Below are 17,440 nucleotides of genomic sequence, written 5' to 3'. Positions count from 1 at the left end.
TGATTGGCCCCTGTGATTGGCCCAGGTGGGGCCTCTGTAGAAAGGGCAGTGTCGCCCTGTGCTGGGAGGCCCTGAGAACGCCCTCTGCTCTCGGCTTTAAAGGGGAAGCCAGACTCTGAAGACTCTCCGAGGATCTGGAATGCAGACTGTGTCTAGCAAACCGAGGCACAACCTGCTCATCACCTTGCGAAAGCAGGTGGTTGGACCAGGCGCGCCTGCTTCCGGGAAAGGGCGGGCTCTAGCCTCTCATCCATGCCCCCTAGGCAGGGAGAACACTGGTTGGCAACTGGCTGGCTAGAACTGGGCAGTAGCCCAGACTTCTCGCCCATCCTGTTAAATTTGAAAAAAATAATAAAATAAAAACAGTGGAGAGACGCTGACAAGAGAGAGAGGGACACACAGTTTGACAATAGAGTCCAGGTGTGGAAAAAGTGATTTATTTTTGGAGCCTGTTAACATCTCTCTAACTAGGATGTTTATGCTTTTCATCATGGTTTTGTGTCACAAAGACATACTAAGACTTCGGAAATTTTCCAAAGGTGATTACATTTGAGATGTGCTGTCCCATGCCTTTCCATTTTCCCCCTTCGCCTTCTTAATCACAGTAAACCAAATAAAATAGCTTTACAGCTTACTAAAACTCACACTTGTGCTCAGAGGAAGCAGTTTCAATGTTTCCAACGGTAAATTTGCAGTGCATTGATTCTCAGCAAGCAACAGAGCCCAGGAATCAAGCAGCGGCTCTAACAGTCTAGCTGTCTTGCGGAAAGGAGACACACACATGGAGAGGGAAAGTATCTGAAGGCTCTAGAGAGGGCAGACCCACTTCAGGACAGGGGACTCAGGGCGGAAAGCACCACTGTGAGAGCGGTGTCCACTTCCCAAAGGGGGTGGGGAGAGAGCTGCAAAAAGCCGTACTAAGAATGTGGTTTTAGAAGAAGCCATTATGACTGCCCTGGTGCCAATGAGTCAGTTCTACCATGAATGCCACACCAGCATTCCCCCTGAGGCATACCATTGCTGTTCCAACAATACACGCGGCCTCGTGGCCTTTTCCCAATGCACCTACCACACCAAAGGCGCTTGGAGGCTTTGGCAAACATTCTCCTGGCAGGGCCTTCATGAGCTCCCGACCAGTGAGTTACCAAGTCCCTCATGAACAAATGAGGTACAACCTTGGCAGGCTACCATTGGAAGCAGAACATGGGGTGCTGCCTGGAGATGCCGGAGTCCCCAAGAATGCTGGGTTATGCTCTGGCACCACCGTCTCATTACTTGTCCCTTGAAAATGAGCCTCTCCTCTCCGCAAACCCGGAACCAATGCTGTCTAGAAGGCGCAGGTAAGTAACAAGAAACCTCCAGAATCTACCTGCCGGCAGAGCCACCTGGAGGCTTGCGGTTGGTTGTTGTTTGTTTTGAGTTCGGTTTGGTTTTTTTGTTTGTTTGTTTGTTTGTTTGTTTGTTTTGAGGTGGTGGTGGGTAGATGGTAATCTTATCTCTGTAATGTGTGGTTTAAAAGATTTTGTAGGCACACCGCAAAGAAAGGCTGACTTAAAAAAAAGGCAGGCTAAGTCTTGAGGCCGTGCGTGCGTGCGTGCGTGCTTGTGTGCGTGTGTGTGTGTGTGTGTGTGTGTGTGTGTGTGTGTGATGTGTGTGTGTGTGTGGTGTGTGTGTGTGTGTGTGTGTGTGTGTGTTTGTGTGTGTGTGTGATGTCTGGGTAATATGACACGTTTGTAGATGCTGCTTATGACCAAATAGGACGTGCTCTGGACAGAGCCTTCCAAACACAGCAGAAATCACCCTGTCCACGCAGCAGCCCTGGCTCCAGGGCGCACCACCAAGATCCCCACTGGTACCCACCACCGAGGAGAATCGAAAGTCTCCCACTGACTTCCTTGGAAGAAAATGAGGTCCAACATGGGTGGATGTGAGATGATTCACGTCCAGGTTGGCAGCCATCTTGTATCCATCCCATCACCTTTCCAAGCTGCCAGTCAAGCCTGGGCCACCCCTTGCCGTGCTATGAACCTGTCCCTTAAGGATCCCCTAAAGGGGCGCCAGTCCTGTGGGATCTCTGCAGAAGGGTGAGCGCGGGATCCCAGGCCATCACGGGGTCCTCTTGGTCAGATGGGAAGCCGCTGCGGGGCGCAGGGCGTGCTCCGGCGCCATGGGCTGCGGTGCCCTCTGCCCACGCAGACTCGGCCCAGGCCGAGCGACTCGGATAACGGTAGGAGCCGGGCAAGAGGGCCCACGGGTCTTCCGGCGGTCTGCGCTGGGATGGCAGGTCACTGGGCGAGTCCCTGTGTCCCCCGGGCGGCTGGGCCTGCTGGCGGATGGATGGCTGGAGGCCGCCGTGGGGGAGAGGGCTGTGCGGCGCCGGGAGGCGCGGGGACGGGTGCGGCCAGGGCGCGCCGGCCGCGGGGCCGCTGCAGGTCAGCCGCGAGAAGCTGCCGCTCAGGCCGGCCAGGGCGCCGGGCTGCGGCGCGGGCGGGAGGCCGTGCGCCCCGGCGGGCGGGCGCGCTGCTGCGGGGCCGCTCCGGACACTCCCCGGCCGCGGCTCCTGGGCGCCACCGCCTGGCCAGGCCCGCGTCCGCGCGCGGAGCTCGTCGGCCACCGGCAGCTGCGCGTGGTGAGGCCTCTCCGGGTGGTAGAATCTGCACTTGACCCCGTAGGTGCACTTCTTGCCTGGAAGACGCAGGGCGGAGGGCGCGGGTGAGAGCTGGGGCGAGCCTTCCGCACCGGGACCAGGCCCCTCCCCAGGCCTCCGAGTCTGCTGTCTCCCACCACAGATGTAGCGGTCAACCCCCAGCTTCTGCCTCCCCGGGGACCCTATGAATAAGGCTGAGGTTGAGGACGGAGCCCGCCTTAGCGGTGCTGGTGCTACGAGATCATGCCTCAGTTTCCACTCATGGCCACATCCCACCGCACTAACCATTGCCTTCTCCCTATACCTGTTCTAACAGGGTTGAACAAACGACCAAATAACGGGCCATTTAAACCCGAGCACTCCAAAGAACCCCGACAATCTGGGCCAGCCTGAAAGGATAATTACGCTAATTCCAAGAAGATTTTGACTGTCACCCATGCCTTGATGAGCTTCTGTAAGCACAAAAGCCAGGAGCATTAAATAGCTTGACAAGGCGGGTGGGAAAAGAGCTAGTTAGGCAGTTAACCTGAGTGAAACCCTTAACTCGGAGCAGCCAGCATGGACAAGTCTGTGAGGCAGTGAGTGGAGGGGCACACAGCGGGGCCGCATAAGAACATAACGTGCCAGGGACATGATGTGAAGGAGCTGAAAACAAGAGCTGAGGGGCGCGTGGACTGTCCCCCGCCCTGAGTGTGGCTCTAGACCCAGCCCTCGGCTGGCAGTTCGTCATTAGGGCGGAGTCTGCTCGGCTGGAACCCCGGTTGCTGACCGCCAGGTTAGAGCTGCCCACCGTGCTGTCAGTTTCAAGACAGGACCCCCCAAACGTGGGTGCTACCCACCGTAGGGACAGTGCTGCCAGGACGGCTCTGGGGGCCTTGGCTTCTTGCTTAGGAAATTGCTCAGTGTTGGTCCCCGGCGGCCGAGGGGGTCGTCAGGAGGCATGAACCTGAAAAGCAACCATGGAGAGAATGGGGCTTACCTACACGGAGGCTCAGCAAAGGAGGCTCGAACCACCCGGAGAAGACCAGGTGGCACAGAACACGCCCACCGAGGAGGTGCCTGTACCCCGGCACAACCCTCCCTTCACACCAGCCTCTCCGGGGGTGGCGCTGGCCCGCAGGGTCAGAATCACGTCACAGCTGTCTCACAAATGCAGACTGCAGCTTTCACTGCCCCTGGTAGGCAGAACTGGATGGGTTTTTTGGGATTTGCTTTTTGTTTTATGGACTTTGTATGTTAAAAATTCCTGGGTGTTTCTCATGCAGAAAAAGAAAAGCACATTGCTAGGGCTCCTCATCTCTTTCCCATCACCCTCAAAAAAGCTTAAGAAAGTCTATGGAGTGGACAGACGGCTGGTAGGAGGCTTGAGAACTGGGTAAACCCCTTGGAGGCTTAGGTCTTCTGATGGTCAGTGCCAGCTGTCAACTTGATGAAAATCACCTGGGAGGCAGGGCCCTGGGCATGCATGTGAGAGAGAATCTCCGTTGGTTAAGTGGGAAGACACATCCAGTGTGGGCGGCACCATTCCCTAGAACTGGGATCTAGCTGGTATAAAAAGGACGAGGTGAACGGAGCCTAAGCAGAAGCAACGTAGCCAGAGGCCTGAGGTCCCCGCCACTGCGACCTTCTCTCCCGTGAGGGGCTATCATCCAAAACCACAAACCGAAAAGTCCCTTAACTTGTTTTTATCAGGGTATTTTAACGAGACCACGAAGCCTAGACAGGCCCCTCCCACACACTCACCTTAGGCCAGGCCTCTCATCTCTGGCAGTGTTGACAGTCTAAACACCAGCAGGTTAGTAGGTGAAGAAACAGCCCCACCTTTTGCAAACTCCGGGTGTGGAGGAACCTCTGAGCTTGGCACCAGCCCACCTCGTGCCTGCTCCTCCCTCCCCCCTCCCCCCAACCCCCCAACCCCCCCCCCCCCTGCATAGAGCCTCAACAGAGAAGGCAACATGTGTTCCATTATGCTCAGGGCACAAAGCAGAGGATAAAAATGCCTCAAAAGATCAGCATTAGTCCCTTATGCCTGTAATCCCACTCTTGGGAAAGCTGAGGCAGGAGGACCATGCATTCAGGCCAGCCTGAGTAACTCAGTGAGACCCTAATTCAAATAAAAATTTAAAAGAGAGTTTCCACTGTTGATATAGTGCTTGCCAAATACAGGCAAAGCTCTGAGTTCAGTACCACAAAAAAACAAAGTGCCTCTGAGAGATAAATAAAAACAAACAGAAACCTCTCCCTTTTGCTAAGATCCTGTGTTCCCAATCAATCCTTTTGTTTCCAGGAGCGCCTTCCAAGCCATACAAAAGTTCTAAGGAGTCAGATTCTAAATGGAAAGAAGGGCTGTCTTTGCCAGCTTTCTCCCAGGAGTCCAGTGGGTCCCACCCTGCAGAGAGCTGAGTGACCTCTGACCCAGTGAGGACTTCGGGGCTCAGCTCCAGCCACACAGCTGGCCTCTCTGTGGAGCTGGGACCTGACCAAGAATCTGGGGAGCCGCCCATTGCAGTTATTAAAAGTCCTCAAAGGCATTACCCCCCTCTCTCTTAGCAGCAAGAGCTGTGCCAAGAGGGCCCTGTGGACATGCCCAGGGCACTGAGGCGGGCACTCTCACTCACAGGGAGTCAGACTTCTGACCCACACCCACCCTCTTAGCAGGGGGCCAGGGCTCCTGGCTGTCACCAGGCCAGAGGCAACCATGACCCATCAGCCCTCGGTGAGGATTTCTGGAATCTAGTTTCCAGGCTTGCCAGATTCATCTCGACAAGCTTAGAATCTGGATATGGCTGTGAGGGTTACTGCAGAGCAGCTGCTGAAGCATTGGCGTTGGGGTTCAGGGGGACAGGAACAGGTGACATTGGTGAGGGAGGCATGTCCAGACCTGTCCCCGGGAATAACTTTGACCCCTTATAGGATACAATTCTCTCTAGTATTCACATCACTTCAGCAGGGCAAGGCCTCTGAGGAAACCACTGCATAGGGTCCAAAGCTTTAGCGAGCTCTGACCACTGTACCATACTACCTCTCTGACTTTGGGGGCAAGCTCTGTCTCTTACAGGCAAGCGGCCTGAGCAGGCCTGGGGCACCTCTTTCTCTCCGTTCATCCCCTCTTTGCCTGGCCCATGTCATTTGTTCATGCATCCATCCACTCCTGTGTCATTAGTTAGCATGCGTCTACTGTGTGCCCCGCGTGCTGGAAAGCTGGACAGGCAGGCTGGTCAGTAGAGAGCCTTCTGTCAAACCACCATAAGGCCAGTGAGAGGCTCCAGGGGAAGAGGCCATTGGTTTTTGCCTGGAAAGCAGCCGAAGGGCTGGGGTTGGAGCTCGGTAGGTAGGGAGGACACACAAAGCGCTGGGCTGTGGGGACCCTCAGCATGGCGTGAACTGGGCATGGTGGCCCATATCTGCCATGGCAACACTTGAAAGGTAAGGCAGGAGGAGATCCTTCACTGCCGGAGTTGAGGCTAGCCTGGGATGGGGAAGAGTGTCTCAATCAGTGTTTTGTTTTTTGTTTTTTAAGGACTTATTGGTACTGCTTTTAGCTCTGTGTAGGCATGCACGTCTGCGTGAGAGTTTGATTATGTGAGTGCATATGCCTTTGGAAGCCAGAGGTCTTGGCTCCCCTGGAGCTAGAGTTACAGACGGTTGGAGCTGGCTGATGTGGGTGCTGGGAACTGAACTCTGGAAGAGCAGCAAGCGCTCTTAACCACCAAGCCACCATCTTCCTATCCTCGGTGTTTCTAAAAAGACAAAGACCTGAGAGGGAAGACAATGAAGTTGAAATCCCCCCTTCATGATAACTTTTTAAGTTTTTGCTTTTCAGATTTATGTGTTATGTATGTGTTTTGCCTCGTGTGTGTGTGTGTGTGTGTGTGTGTGTGTGTGTGTGTGTGTGTGTGTAGCACACCCAGACCTGGTACCTACGGAAGCCAGAAGAGGGCGCCAGCTCCCCTAGAATGGCAGTTCCAGATGGTTGTGAGCCACCATGTTGGTCCTAGGAGCCAAACCTGGGTCCTCTGCAAGAGCAACGAGCGCTCTCAAGCACCGGGCCACCTCTCCAGCCCCACCCGGCCCCACGACTGCCAGGAGGCTCTTATCTGCACGGAAAGTTAAGTCTGCGGCGTGCTGAGCGCACTTTAGGTTCACCGCCGCCGGGCAGCTTTGCAGGGGGCGGTTCAGTCCGCCGCGAGGCCCGCAAGGCCACGGGCGAAGCGTGCTGTGAGAGCGTGCGGCCTTCGGGGAGGCCCCTCACCTGTCATTCACGAAGGAGAACATGAGCAGGCGCTGCTCGATGAACCACCTCCACTCCGGGTTCTCGCTCTGCAGGTCGCGGTAGCTGTCGTTGGAGACGATGACGCCATCCTTCTCGTAGGCCACCTTCACGATGTAGCGGTCGTCGTAGCAGACCACCCGCCTGCCGCTGACCTTGCGGGACGGGGTGAACACCAGCACGCCCTGCCGCTCCAGCTCCTCCAGCACGTGCTGCTCTGAGGCCGCAGGGGAGACGGCTCAGGGACGCCCCAGCCGGCCACCTCCACCCCGCTGCAGCCGGGGACCCCCCCCCCAGCCATCCACCTCCACTCCTGCTGCAGCCAGGGAACCCCCCGGCCAGCCACCTCCACCCCGCTGCAGCCGGGGACCCCCCCCCCCAGCCATCCACCTCCACTCCTGCTGCAGCCAGGGACCCCCCAACCGTCCACCTCCACCCCGCTGCAGCCAGGGGACCCCCCGGCCGGCCACCTCCACCCCTGCCGCAGCCAGGCCCGGACAGGGGCTTAGGGACTTATTTATTGCTGTTTAGACAGTTTCTCACTGTAGAGTCCAGACCGGCCCCGACTTGACAATCTCCCCCTCCTGCCTCCAGAGTGTAGGGATGGCTGGGTGCCACCAGCTCTCACCACTATCCAGCGCCTACAGTTCCAGTATCGGGAGGAAGAAGCAGGAGGAACAGGCATGCAAGGTCACATGAGACCCTGCCTCGAACAACACCGGAAGTGCTTGCAATAAAGCGGTGTGAACGCGAGAACGGGGTGCGTCATTTCTGGAAAGTCCCTGCTGCCCATCCCAGTCCAAAAGCCTCTCTTCCCTCAAGATAACCTGTTATAAAACAGTATTGACAGCCCCCCTGGCTGTTATTTTCACAGCTACACCCCTGAGGACCATTTTCAGCGCTGTTTTGCCTTGGACTTTACCCCTGAATAGTTCCTACCCAACTTACATACCGTTTCGTTGCCCAGTCACCATATGGTGACATGGTCTGGCCATGCCCACGTGTTTGGTACTGTCAGCAGGTGAGCCTCTGACAGACTTTCGGGGAACCACCCGGGGCAGAGCTCTTGTTTTCTGGCCTGCTCGGAATAACGTGGTCCCTTACTGGGTTTTATTTTGCATTTATTTCTGGTTATTAATGGGATTGACCATCTTTGCCTGTTTTCACTGCCCATTTACAGTTTTCTCCCATAAAAGGCGTATTCATAAAACAGGTCGTCTTTCTGGGGTTCCTCCCCTGCCTCATTAATTTGGAGGTGAACCCCATCCGCAGTAAATCGTAAGGTATGGGGCTGCTGTGCATGAAGCCTGGGCCAATCCTTCACTGCACAATGGGCCATGGTGGTCTGGGCCTGTCAGCCCAGCACCTGGTCTTCTCAGTCTGTTCCCTGGGTGAATTATGTTTATTGATTTATGTGCAGTGAACCATCCTCACATCTCTCAGATGAAGCCAGCTTGATCATGGTAGGTACTCTTTTTGATATGTTCACAGATTTGGTTTGCTAGTACAAAGAATCATTGAAGTGGAGAGTTGTTTCTTTTGTAAAAAAGACTGGCAAACCCTCAGCTATCCTAACCAAAAGAGATAGAGGATCCAAATTAATAAAATTAGAGATGAAAATGGAGATATTACAACAAACACTGAGGAAATTCAGAGAATCATAAGGATGTACCTTAAAAATCTATACTCCACCAAACTGAAAACCCCAAGAGAAATGGATTAATTTCTTGAGATACGTGACCTATCAAAATTAAATCAAGATCCAATAAGCAATTTAAGCATACCCATAAACCCTAATGAAGTGGAAGCAGTAAAATTCTCCCAACTAAAAAAAGCCCAGGGCCAGAACCTCAAAGGAAAATTAACACTAATACTCCTCAAATTATTCTGCAAAATAGAAACAGATGGAACATTGCTTAATTGTTTTTATGAGGCCACTGTTACCCCGAATACCAAAGCTACACAAAGACCCAGGGAACTGTGAACATTATGACCACAGATGCAAAAGTTATGAACGTAGATGCAAAGATTCTCAATAAAATACTAGCAAAGCAAATCTATGAACACATCAGAAAGATTATCAGCCACGATCAAGTTGGCCTAACCTGAGACATGTAAGGATGGTTCAATGTACATAAATCAATAAACGTGTTTCGTCACAGAAACAGACTGAGAGGTAACCACATGGTTATCTCATTAGGTGCACAAAGGCCTCTGACAAAATCCAACATCTCTTCGTGATAAAAGTCCTGGAGAATCTAGAGGTATAAGCTGCAAGCCTCAACATAATAAATATGATCTACAAGCCCACAGCCAGTAACAAGCTAAACAGAGAAATCAAAGCAGTAAATTCAGGTAAAAGACAAAGAGGCCCACTTTCTCCACACCTATTCAACACAGTCCTTGCAGCCTTAGCTAGAGCAATAAGACAACTGAAGGAGTTCAAGGGGATGCAAATAGGAAAGGAAGAAGTTAAAGTATCTTTATCTGCAGATGACATGATTATATACATAAGTGATCGTAAAAATTCCACCAGGAAACTTCTACAGCTGATAAACAAAGTAATAGGTTACAAAATTAACACACACACAAAAAAAATCATTAGTCTTCCGATATACAAATGACAGACAAATTTTTGAAAACCAGGGAAATGACACCTTTTATAAATAGCCTCAAAAAAAAAAAAAAAAAAAAAAGTCTTGGGGTAATTCTAACCAAACAAGTAAAAGACTTGTATAATAAAAACGTTAAGACATTTAAGAAAGAAACTGAAGAAGATGCCAGAAAATAAAAAGATCTCTCATGTTCACGGATCAGTTAATCTTATAAAGATGGGCATCCTGCCAAAAGCAATCTACAGATTAAGCACAATCCCATCAGCCAAAGGGCCCCATGGAAACACCCAAACATCACAGGCTATTGCCAAGGCCAATGGTTACTCTCCACAACTTGATGGTAAAGCTCTATCGAGGAAGACACAACTTGTTTAGGTTGGTGCCCAATGTAAGTATCCCCTCTACTAACTAGCTTTCATGATACTGGACAGTACTCTTACAAACCCTACACCCTACAGCAGTGACTGTCTGCAAACTACATGGACAAAACAGTGGCACAAGTGTCACAGGAGCAGCAAACATTGTCATCGGAATCAAGGCAAAGAGTCTGCAACTCGATAGGGCACAGGCCTACTGGGAAACTTTTTCCTGTTTTTCTGCTGGGGAAAATAGCAGTAAAATAACTCCTCCTGACATACTGCTGTGCTCATAGATCAGTTCCTCACTAAACCCACACAAGAGAATCTTGCAGTGGGTGTAAATGAGCAGAGACCCTCATCTGGACAATGTACACAACATTAGAAACTGTGTAGACTCTGTCCTAAGTAGGGATGTCTTTATCACACTCCTCTCCTTACGGCCCAATGATCTATGAAGAGGAGGCAGAAACATTCTAAGAGGAAAACCATGTTTTCTAGACACAACAGGACTGACGCACATATGAACTGTGGCAGCACGCACAAGTTCCCAGGTTCCCAGGTTCAAGACAGATGCTATCCCAGTCCTGAGGAGGTAAACTGGACACAGGGTCCCACACCTCACCAAGACCTTATCTACAAATGAGAGCTGCAGGGAAAGGAAATATCTCCCGTGGAGCCTCACTGAATAGTATGTCAATGACATTTCAGGGCAATCCTCATATCCAGGAGTGATTGACTAATGACAAAATAAACTCACTGGTATCTGTGGACTTTTTGTTTAATTTTGCTTTGTTTGGGCTTTTTTTTTTTTTTTTTTTTTTTTTTTTGTCTCATTGTTATTTTGCTCGTTTGTTTTTATTTTCATTTTTGTGTTTTTGTTGGGGATTCTTTCTTGTTTTTTGTTTATCTTTGCCTGTCTTTGGTTTTTGTTTGGTTTTGGTTTTGCTGTTTTTAAAAGAGAGAAAGACTGGTGGGGTAGGTAGGGAGGTGAGGAGAATCTGGGAGCATCTGGGGGAAGGGAAAATATGATTAAAATATATTTCATGAAAAATTTTTTCAATAAAAAAAGAAAAAAATCGGTCTGGGAACCAGGAAAAAAAACATGGTTCAGTGGCTAAGAGCGTGGGCTGTACTTGCAGAAGCCCAGAGTCAGTTCCGAGCACCCACGTTAGGGGTTACAACTATTAGTAACTCTAGTGCAAGTGATTCAACACCCTTTTAAGCTTCCAAAGGCACCCATGCTTAAGTGTGCACACACAGGCACGTGCGCACTCACACAAATACAACATGTATAGATTATGCAAGAATAAAACAAACTAAGCAAGGACTGTCTAGTGGAATGATTATCCGGCGTGTGCAAAGCCTTCGGCTTGATCCCCGGCAATGAAAGAAAACAAAAACAGTAACAATAATTTCTGAGTCTCAGTTTCCTCTTCTTCAAATAGAGACTGGAGAGGTGCTTGGCAAGAAGCAAATGTTATCTGACAGAGTGTCTCCTTCAGACCCTGCCTGTTGGGGGTGAAGTGTAGATCCAGTCTTCAGAGGGTTAAATGTTGTAACTACAATTGTTGTGTAGTACAAATCATTCACAATAAATGGTAAAGGATGTGCTTGTCTATAAGTTATAAACTGTTTATCTAGTCAACAGTTTCCATGGCATTTCTTCCCCAAGGAGCTGCTTCGAGCTGCAATGCTGAGTGTTCAGAGTTAGGGGTCTCAGGGACCTTTTGCTACAGGGAGACAGATCCTAAACCAGCGACTAAACAGGAAACAGACCACACGGTGGGTGACACGACCACAGAAGAGCGTGGCATACCTCGGATAGGGGTGTCAGATCGTGATGGCTCTTTCCTCCAAGATGGGACAAAAACTTTGATGTAGGTGTGTCCTCTGTCCCTGAACCAGTCCACAGCCAGACGAATTCCCCGGCAAGAGAAGGCTTCTTTATTTCCATGGCTACAATGGAAGAGTAAGAAATCTGAGGAGACACAAAAAGAGCCACCCTGGAAGTATCCTGGGTCACAGCCTTAAAACAGAGAGGGACCTGGACAAAAGGGAATCCTAAACACAATCCATCCATCTCCCAGACCATGGCCACTAACTAAAACCAAGCAGCTCTCGATAAGGGGGTAGGGCTGCTAAGGAGGGGAGACAGGGGGAGGAGAGATAATTGACCTTCCGCTCTCTAGCTGGAGTTAGTAAGAGCCAACATTGAAGGAAAAATCAACATGAAATAGACAAGATCATCCATGTGCAGAATCCCACCCCTTCTGAGAGATGATGGTATGAACTCTGCCAGAGCTCCTCAGCCCAAGCAAAGAAGCCAGGGCCTCCCAAATCCCACAGAAGACATCAATTTTGCAGGGGGAAAAAGGGGCTGTGTGAAAACATGCTGAATCTTGTAGGCCTCTTAAGAATCATCTTCCTAGCCAGGCATGGTGGCACACATCTTCACCTACCACGTAGGAGGCAGAAAAAAGTGGATCTCTGTGAATCCTGGGCCAGCCTGGTCTACATAGTGAGATCCAGGCCAGCCAGGGATACGAAGTGAGGCCCTGTCTCAAGAAAAGATATATCTCTCCCTTAAGCAGGGGATGATGGCACACACCTTTAAGCAGAGTATCTTAGGGAGGATCGAGACAGCTAGGACCAGAAAGATCCTGGAAACAGAAGGATCAAGAGTCTAACATCATCCTCGGCTATACATTTAGGCTAGCCTGGGCTAGACAAGACCTTGTTGTGGAAGAAAGGATGGAGGAAATTGTGTTCTTCCATTGTAGAGGAGTGGAGAGGTTTAACTGAAACAGAGATAAGAATACGCTGGACACCGTGTTTGGCTTGCAAAACTTAGCTGGCCCATCAAGGACAGTGAGCTGGACACGAGGCATGAGGTAGGACACCGAAGGAGTCATCAAACTAGAGTCAGTGGTCAGGCCTGAGCTGCTGCTGATGATGATTAAATGAGAACAGGAAGTGAATTTGGAGAACATTTAGAAGGTGTCAGAACTCAATTCTGAATGTGGAAGTGACAGAGTAACAGATACTTCCAGGTTCCATGCATAAATGCACTGAGGGCTGTGAGCTGACTTTGAGGGAAAAAACAATTCCTAAGTTTGGCTTTGGATTAGAGTGACTTGGAGAAAGTTCTGTACTGCTCAGTGGACATGGTGAGTAAAGAGGGAGAGGTCAGAGGAGAGATCCACACGGTAAAGGTTATAGGCCACCCTTGTTTAAGCAGGATGAAACCACAGCATTACTGTGAAACACAGAATTACTCAGCTGCCAGAGGGGGAGTTACAGGTCTTGGGCTGGGCCTGAAATGAGTCTGGGACGCAGTCACTGGTTTTAGGCAGGGGAAGGCATCATACAGAGAGACAGAATGGATCTTGCCAAGGGGTGAAGAGAAAAACAGCCAGGTGTGCTGCCATCTGCAAGCCAGGGAAAGAGGCAGCCATGTGCCGTCTGTGGGCCCCGTGAAACCTCAGGGCTTCATGTGGGCATGGTGCTGGAAACAGACGAGTGGCTGGATCTGGGACACAGCGTGGGGAAAATAAACAGGCCAAGCCATGGGTGTGACAGAGCCTGACCTCGGAGACAAGACCAGTTTTGGATTTTGCTCTCTTCTCCTCGACCTGTTTTCCCTCCGGCTGTTGACCAGGTGCCCTCACTGAGTCTTGCAGCAGCATTCCCTGTCCTCACACCACCCTCGCTCCTCTTCCCTCTCCTCTTATTCTCTACTGACTACTTGCTTCCTCTGGACAGCATCCGCTGACTTCCTAGACCCCATCCTACGGGCCCTTCCTAGCCCTTAAGAACACTCACCCCAGCCACACACGCGGATGCGCGCTTGTAACCTCAGCCTTCCAGCAGAACCGCCTAAAGTTGGAGGCCAGGGCTACTCACACAGCAAGACCTTGTCAGAACAGAAAAACAAAACAAACAACAACACACACAAGCGTTCCCGGGACACTCCGTGGGCCTAAGTAGCATGGCCCCTGATTATAGGTGAAGGCTTGGTAAAAACCTGCTGAGTAGGTTCACGATGGAGATGAGAGCAGCCTCATCACCAGCAGAGAGACAGACATCACAGGCAAAAGGGAGGGTTTCCTGGAAAGACCCTGATACAGCTCTACTCTGGGGACCAAGAGTACAGCGATGTGACCACAAGTCACCAAACAAGTACAAGGAACAGGGACAAGAACAGGTTTTGTTTGTTTGTTTTGTGTCTTTTCTTCTTTTCCTCTCTCTCTCTCTCTCTCTCTCTCTCTCTCTCTCTCTCTCTCTCGTAAGGCAGTAGTGTGCACACATGAGTCCCAGTGCTGGAAGAGGCAGGAGGCAGCTGCTCCATCTAGCTCTGGAGTTGACAGGTGAGCTGCCTGATGCGGGACCTGAACCAGGGTCCTCTAGAAGAGTAGCCAGTACTCTGAACTGCTGAGCCACCCCTCCAGCCCCTGAGACGGTTCTCAGAAGCAGCCAGATGACTCCGTTGAAGGCCACACTGAGTTCCCCTTACTGCACTTCCTGCTGTTTTCCTGGGACTGTGGGACAGACACAGGTTTACAGAAAGGAAGTCTGGGGACGAAGCTAGACTCCTAGCAGGTATAAGCGGTCTCTGGGAATCCCTTCAGCTTCAGCAGCCCTAAGGAGCCTGTCTGCCTAGGCTGACATTTGTCTCCTCAGCCACAGAGGCTGTGCCAGGAGGCTTGAGCAACAGTAGGGAGAAGATACCAGCCAGGCAAAGGAGGAGGAAGAAAACCGTTAGTCCCTTCCACCAGCCCACACAGGTTCAAAGAAGAAAGGAGGTCATGGGAAAGGTCATTCTCAGGGTCCTTCCTCCTTCTCCTAAGTCCTGGCAGGAGCTTGTAGAAACTCACCTCAAATCAGGCTGCCTGCTTTGAAAGTAGCCCAGAGTGGAACTGGAAACAACTCTCAGGCCTCTTGCAGGCCCTGGGGCTAATGGATGTCAGAGCTGTAGGGATGGACTTACAGGTCCCTGATGGAGGAGAATGTTGAAAGCCAGTGTAGTTCCCAAAAACGCCAAATGGCACTCCTGTACCAAAGCTTAGAAACTTTCTAAGAAGCGCTGGACCTCACTTGGGATCAGTACGGCCTCCAGAGCTGCAAAGGCCACACTGAAAAAGAGAGCAGTCTCCTGAATTGGGAGCCTCTGCCCCCAGGAAAGCAGTCTAACACCTATCAGACAGACCCCTCTGGTGACCCACGTGATCAGAAGAGGGAAAGGCCTCCTGGGATGATCCCGCAGTCTGGAGCTGAAACAGGGGAAGATTGCACCTGACCAGGAGTGCTGAAGAATGCATGCCTCTTCCTCCATCCTCCAATTCTTCCTTTATTTAAACCTGAAGTTTATATCAGCACCCTGAACTTGGGGACCCTGAACTCTGCTTTTCCATCCTTGTTTTTTGGTTGTTGTTGTTTTTGGGTTTTTGAGACAGGGCTTCTCTGTGTAACAGAGCCCTAGCTGTCCTGGACTTGCTTTGTACACCAGGCTGGCCTTGAACTCACGGAGATCCGCCTGCCTCTGCCTCCCAAGTGCTGGGCTGAAAGGCATGCAGCACCGCTCTTTCCTTGTCCCTTTAACTAGCATGTTGGAACAGGTGGCTTAGCTTTTGATGCTGCTGACGTCTCAGCTCTTGCCCTAGACTCCTTGTTAGAATCCCAGTTCGTCACGACACTCTTGCAAATAGAACACCATAAAAGCCAAGAACTCCTGTCCCAACTATCACAGGGTGTCTCAGTGACCCCAGGGGTTACTGGGAAAGGAGTCAGGGCAGGGATGGAAGCGCAGTTATCCGGAAGGCTAGAGCAGGAGGGAACACCACACAGGTAGAGACAAAGGCCAGGTCAACCCCTCCCCTTCCTTAAAAATGATGAAAGCTCTGTCCAGCATGGGAAATATGAGAGTTCTGTGAAGGACAGACACCCACACACACTCCCTCCCTCCGGCACACACAGCTCCTGAATACAGCCATCTAGCCCCAGTCCATGCTCAAGTAAAATGGTCACCACCACAATTATTCTGAAAAATCTGTAATTGCTTTGTCTCCTGGGATGCTCCGTCTTAATCACTCTAAAGCCTGGTAGCATTTGTGTGTGTTTGTTGAACTGGTGGACAAAAAACTAAAGAGAGGTGCAAGAGGCAACCTAGAACTCAGTAATCAATGGGTTTTGAAGCAAGTAGAAGGAGTATGATAGTCAAGGCAACTTGAGGTGATGACAATAATGAAAATGTAATTGGTTCTAAAAACAGCTGACGACAATTCTGGTTTAGAGAGATGGCACAGTGGCTAAGAGCACTCAGTGCTCTTCCGAAGGTCCTGTGTTCAATTCCCAGCACCCACATGGCAGCTCACAACTGTCTGATGCTCTCTTCTGGTGTGCAGATGGACATGCAGACAAAGTACCATGTACATAAGTAAATAAATCTTTTAAAAAAGAAATAAGCCAGCTTTCCCTTCCGATCTTTCGATGGGTGTGTGTTTGTGGGGAGGGAAAAGGAGGGGCACTGAGTCCAGTAGAGTTCCAATCAGGAGCTGACAGGCATCCTGGGCCCCTTCCCAGGAGGAACTATTCATCCAGGCCTGTGTCCCTGTCTTTGCATTAACGTGTGAACTCCTTCCATAACAAGAGCCTGCTGGAGGCTAAGACCCACTGGGGTGCCCTGTAATCCTAGTACTCAGGAGGTTACAAAAACAGAATAATGAGTTGAGGCTAGCCTTGTCTAAAGATGAGTTTCAGGCCATCCTAGACTACAGAGAAAGAACTTTTCTCAAAAGATTCAAAGCACAGGCCCTAAGGACATAGCTCACTACGCTTGCCTAGCATACACAAGGCGCTGGGTTTGTTCCTAGCATCGAATTCGTGAGCCGTGGAGGTGCTTGCCCGTAATCTCAGCACTCAGGAAGCAGAGACAGGAAGAGCAGAAGGTCAAGATTATCTTTGGCTACATTGTAAGTTCGGGGCCAGCCTGATCTGTATAAGACCCTGTCTTTAAGCAACAAAAAAAGAAAAAAGATAAAAGAAAAGGGACACCTGTGACTTTGGGTCTCTTTTTAGGGGAGTGGGGACTGTTAGGGAGGTTAAAGCTCATTTTAATAACTGTAAAAAGTTCTGTTTACCACTCCCGTGGCTCATTTCATCGTTACATTACTCCCTTGAGGAAATGAGTCTCACCCCGTTTTACACTTATGGAAACTGAAGCAAAGAGACACACCCGGCTCCAGTCTGTTGGTCACTCTACCAGCTGTCACTGTCGCTGCAAACTCTCCTCTCCTTCCACTTGTGTACCTTCCATAGAGAGATTAACAGACACTGGGAACCAGTTGCCATGAGGCCATGGGAAAGGAAATGAGGCCTAGAGGTTTTGAATATCGGGACGGTAGAAAAGGGAAGTGGTTGGTGCCTGAAACAACTGTGCCTGTGGCAGCCAGCTAAGAGGACCATCATTTGCACAAACTAGGCAGTAAGATTGTACACGGCCCATTACTCACTAGTATCCAAGAATTCCCTGTAGAAGTTAGGGGCTCCCAAG

The 17,440-nt window shown here is 50.6% G+C and overlaps 1 protein-coding gene and 1 long non-coding RNA gene across 3 annotated transcripts in view; one reads left to right on the top strand and one right to left on the bottom strand.

Moving 5' to 3' along the window:
* Positions 1-415: 415 nt before the first annotated feature.
* The window catches only part of Zc3h12d (zinc finger CCCH-type containing 12D), a 29,250-nt gene continuing 12,225 nt past the window's right edge, over positions 416-17,440 (bottom strand). For both annotated transcript variants that reach the window (XM_021660765.2, XM_060373391.1), the window contains 4 exons: positions 11,708-11,847; positions 6,900-7,134; positions 3,487-3,593; positions 416-2,685 (listed from right to left, as the gene is read on the bottom strand). In XM_021660765.2, the coding sequence (XP_021516440.1) occupies positions 2,036-2,685; positions 3,487-3,593; positions 6,900-7,134; positions 11,708-11,847 (1,132 nt within the window). In that variant the 3' untranslated portion in view covers positions 416-2,035. The remainder of the gene's footprint in view (positions 2,686-3,486; positions 3,594-6,899; positions 7,135-11,707; positions 11,848-17,440) is intronic.
* LOC132649512 (uncharacterized) lies at positions 2,091-7,102 on the top strand. The gene is made up of 3 exons (XR_009587980.1): positions 2,091-2,227; positions 2,964-3,101; positions 6,974-7,102. It is a non-coding gene; the product is annotated as an uncharacterized LOC132649512 (long non-coding RNA).

This window comes from Meriones unguiculatus, chromosome 20 (assembly GCF_030254825.1).
Source record: "Meriones unguiculatus strain TT.TT164.6M chromosome 20, Bangor_MerUng_6.1, whole genome shotgun sequence".
Lineage (NCBI taxonomy): Eukaryota > Metazoa > Chordata > Mammalia > Rodentia > Muridae > Meriones > Meriones unguiculatus.
The sequence above is the reverse complement of the archived record's forward strand: the minus strand, read 5'-3'. Positions and strand labels throughout refer to the sequence as shown.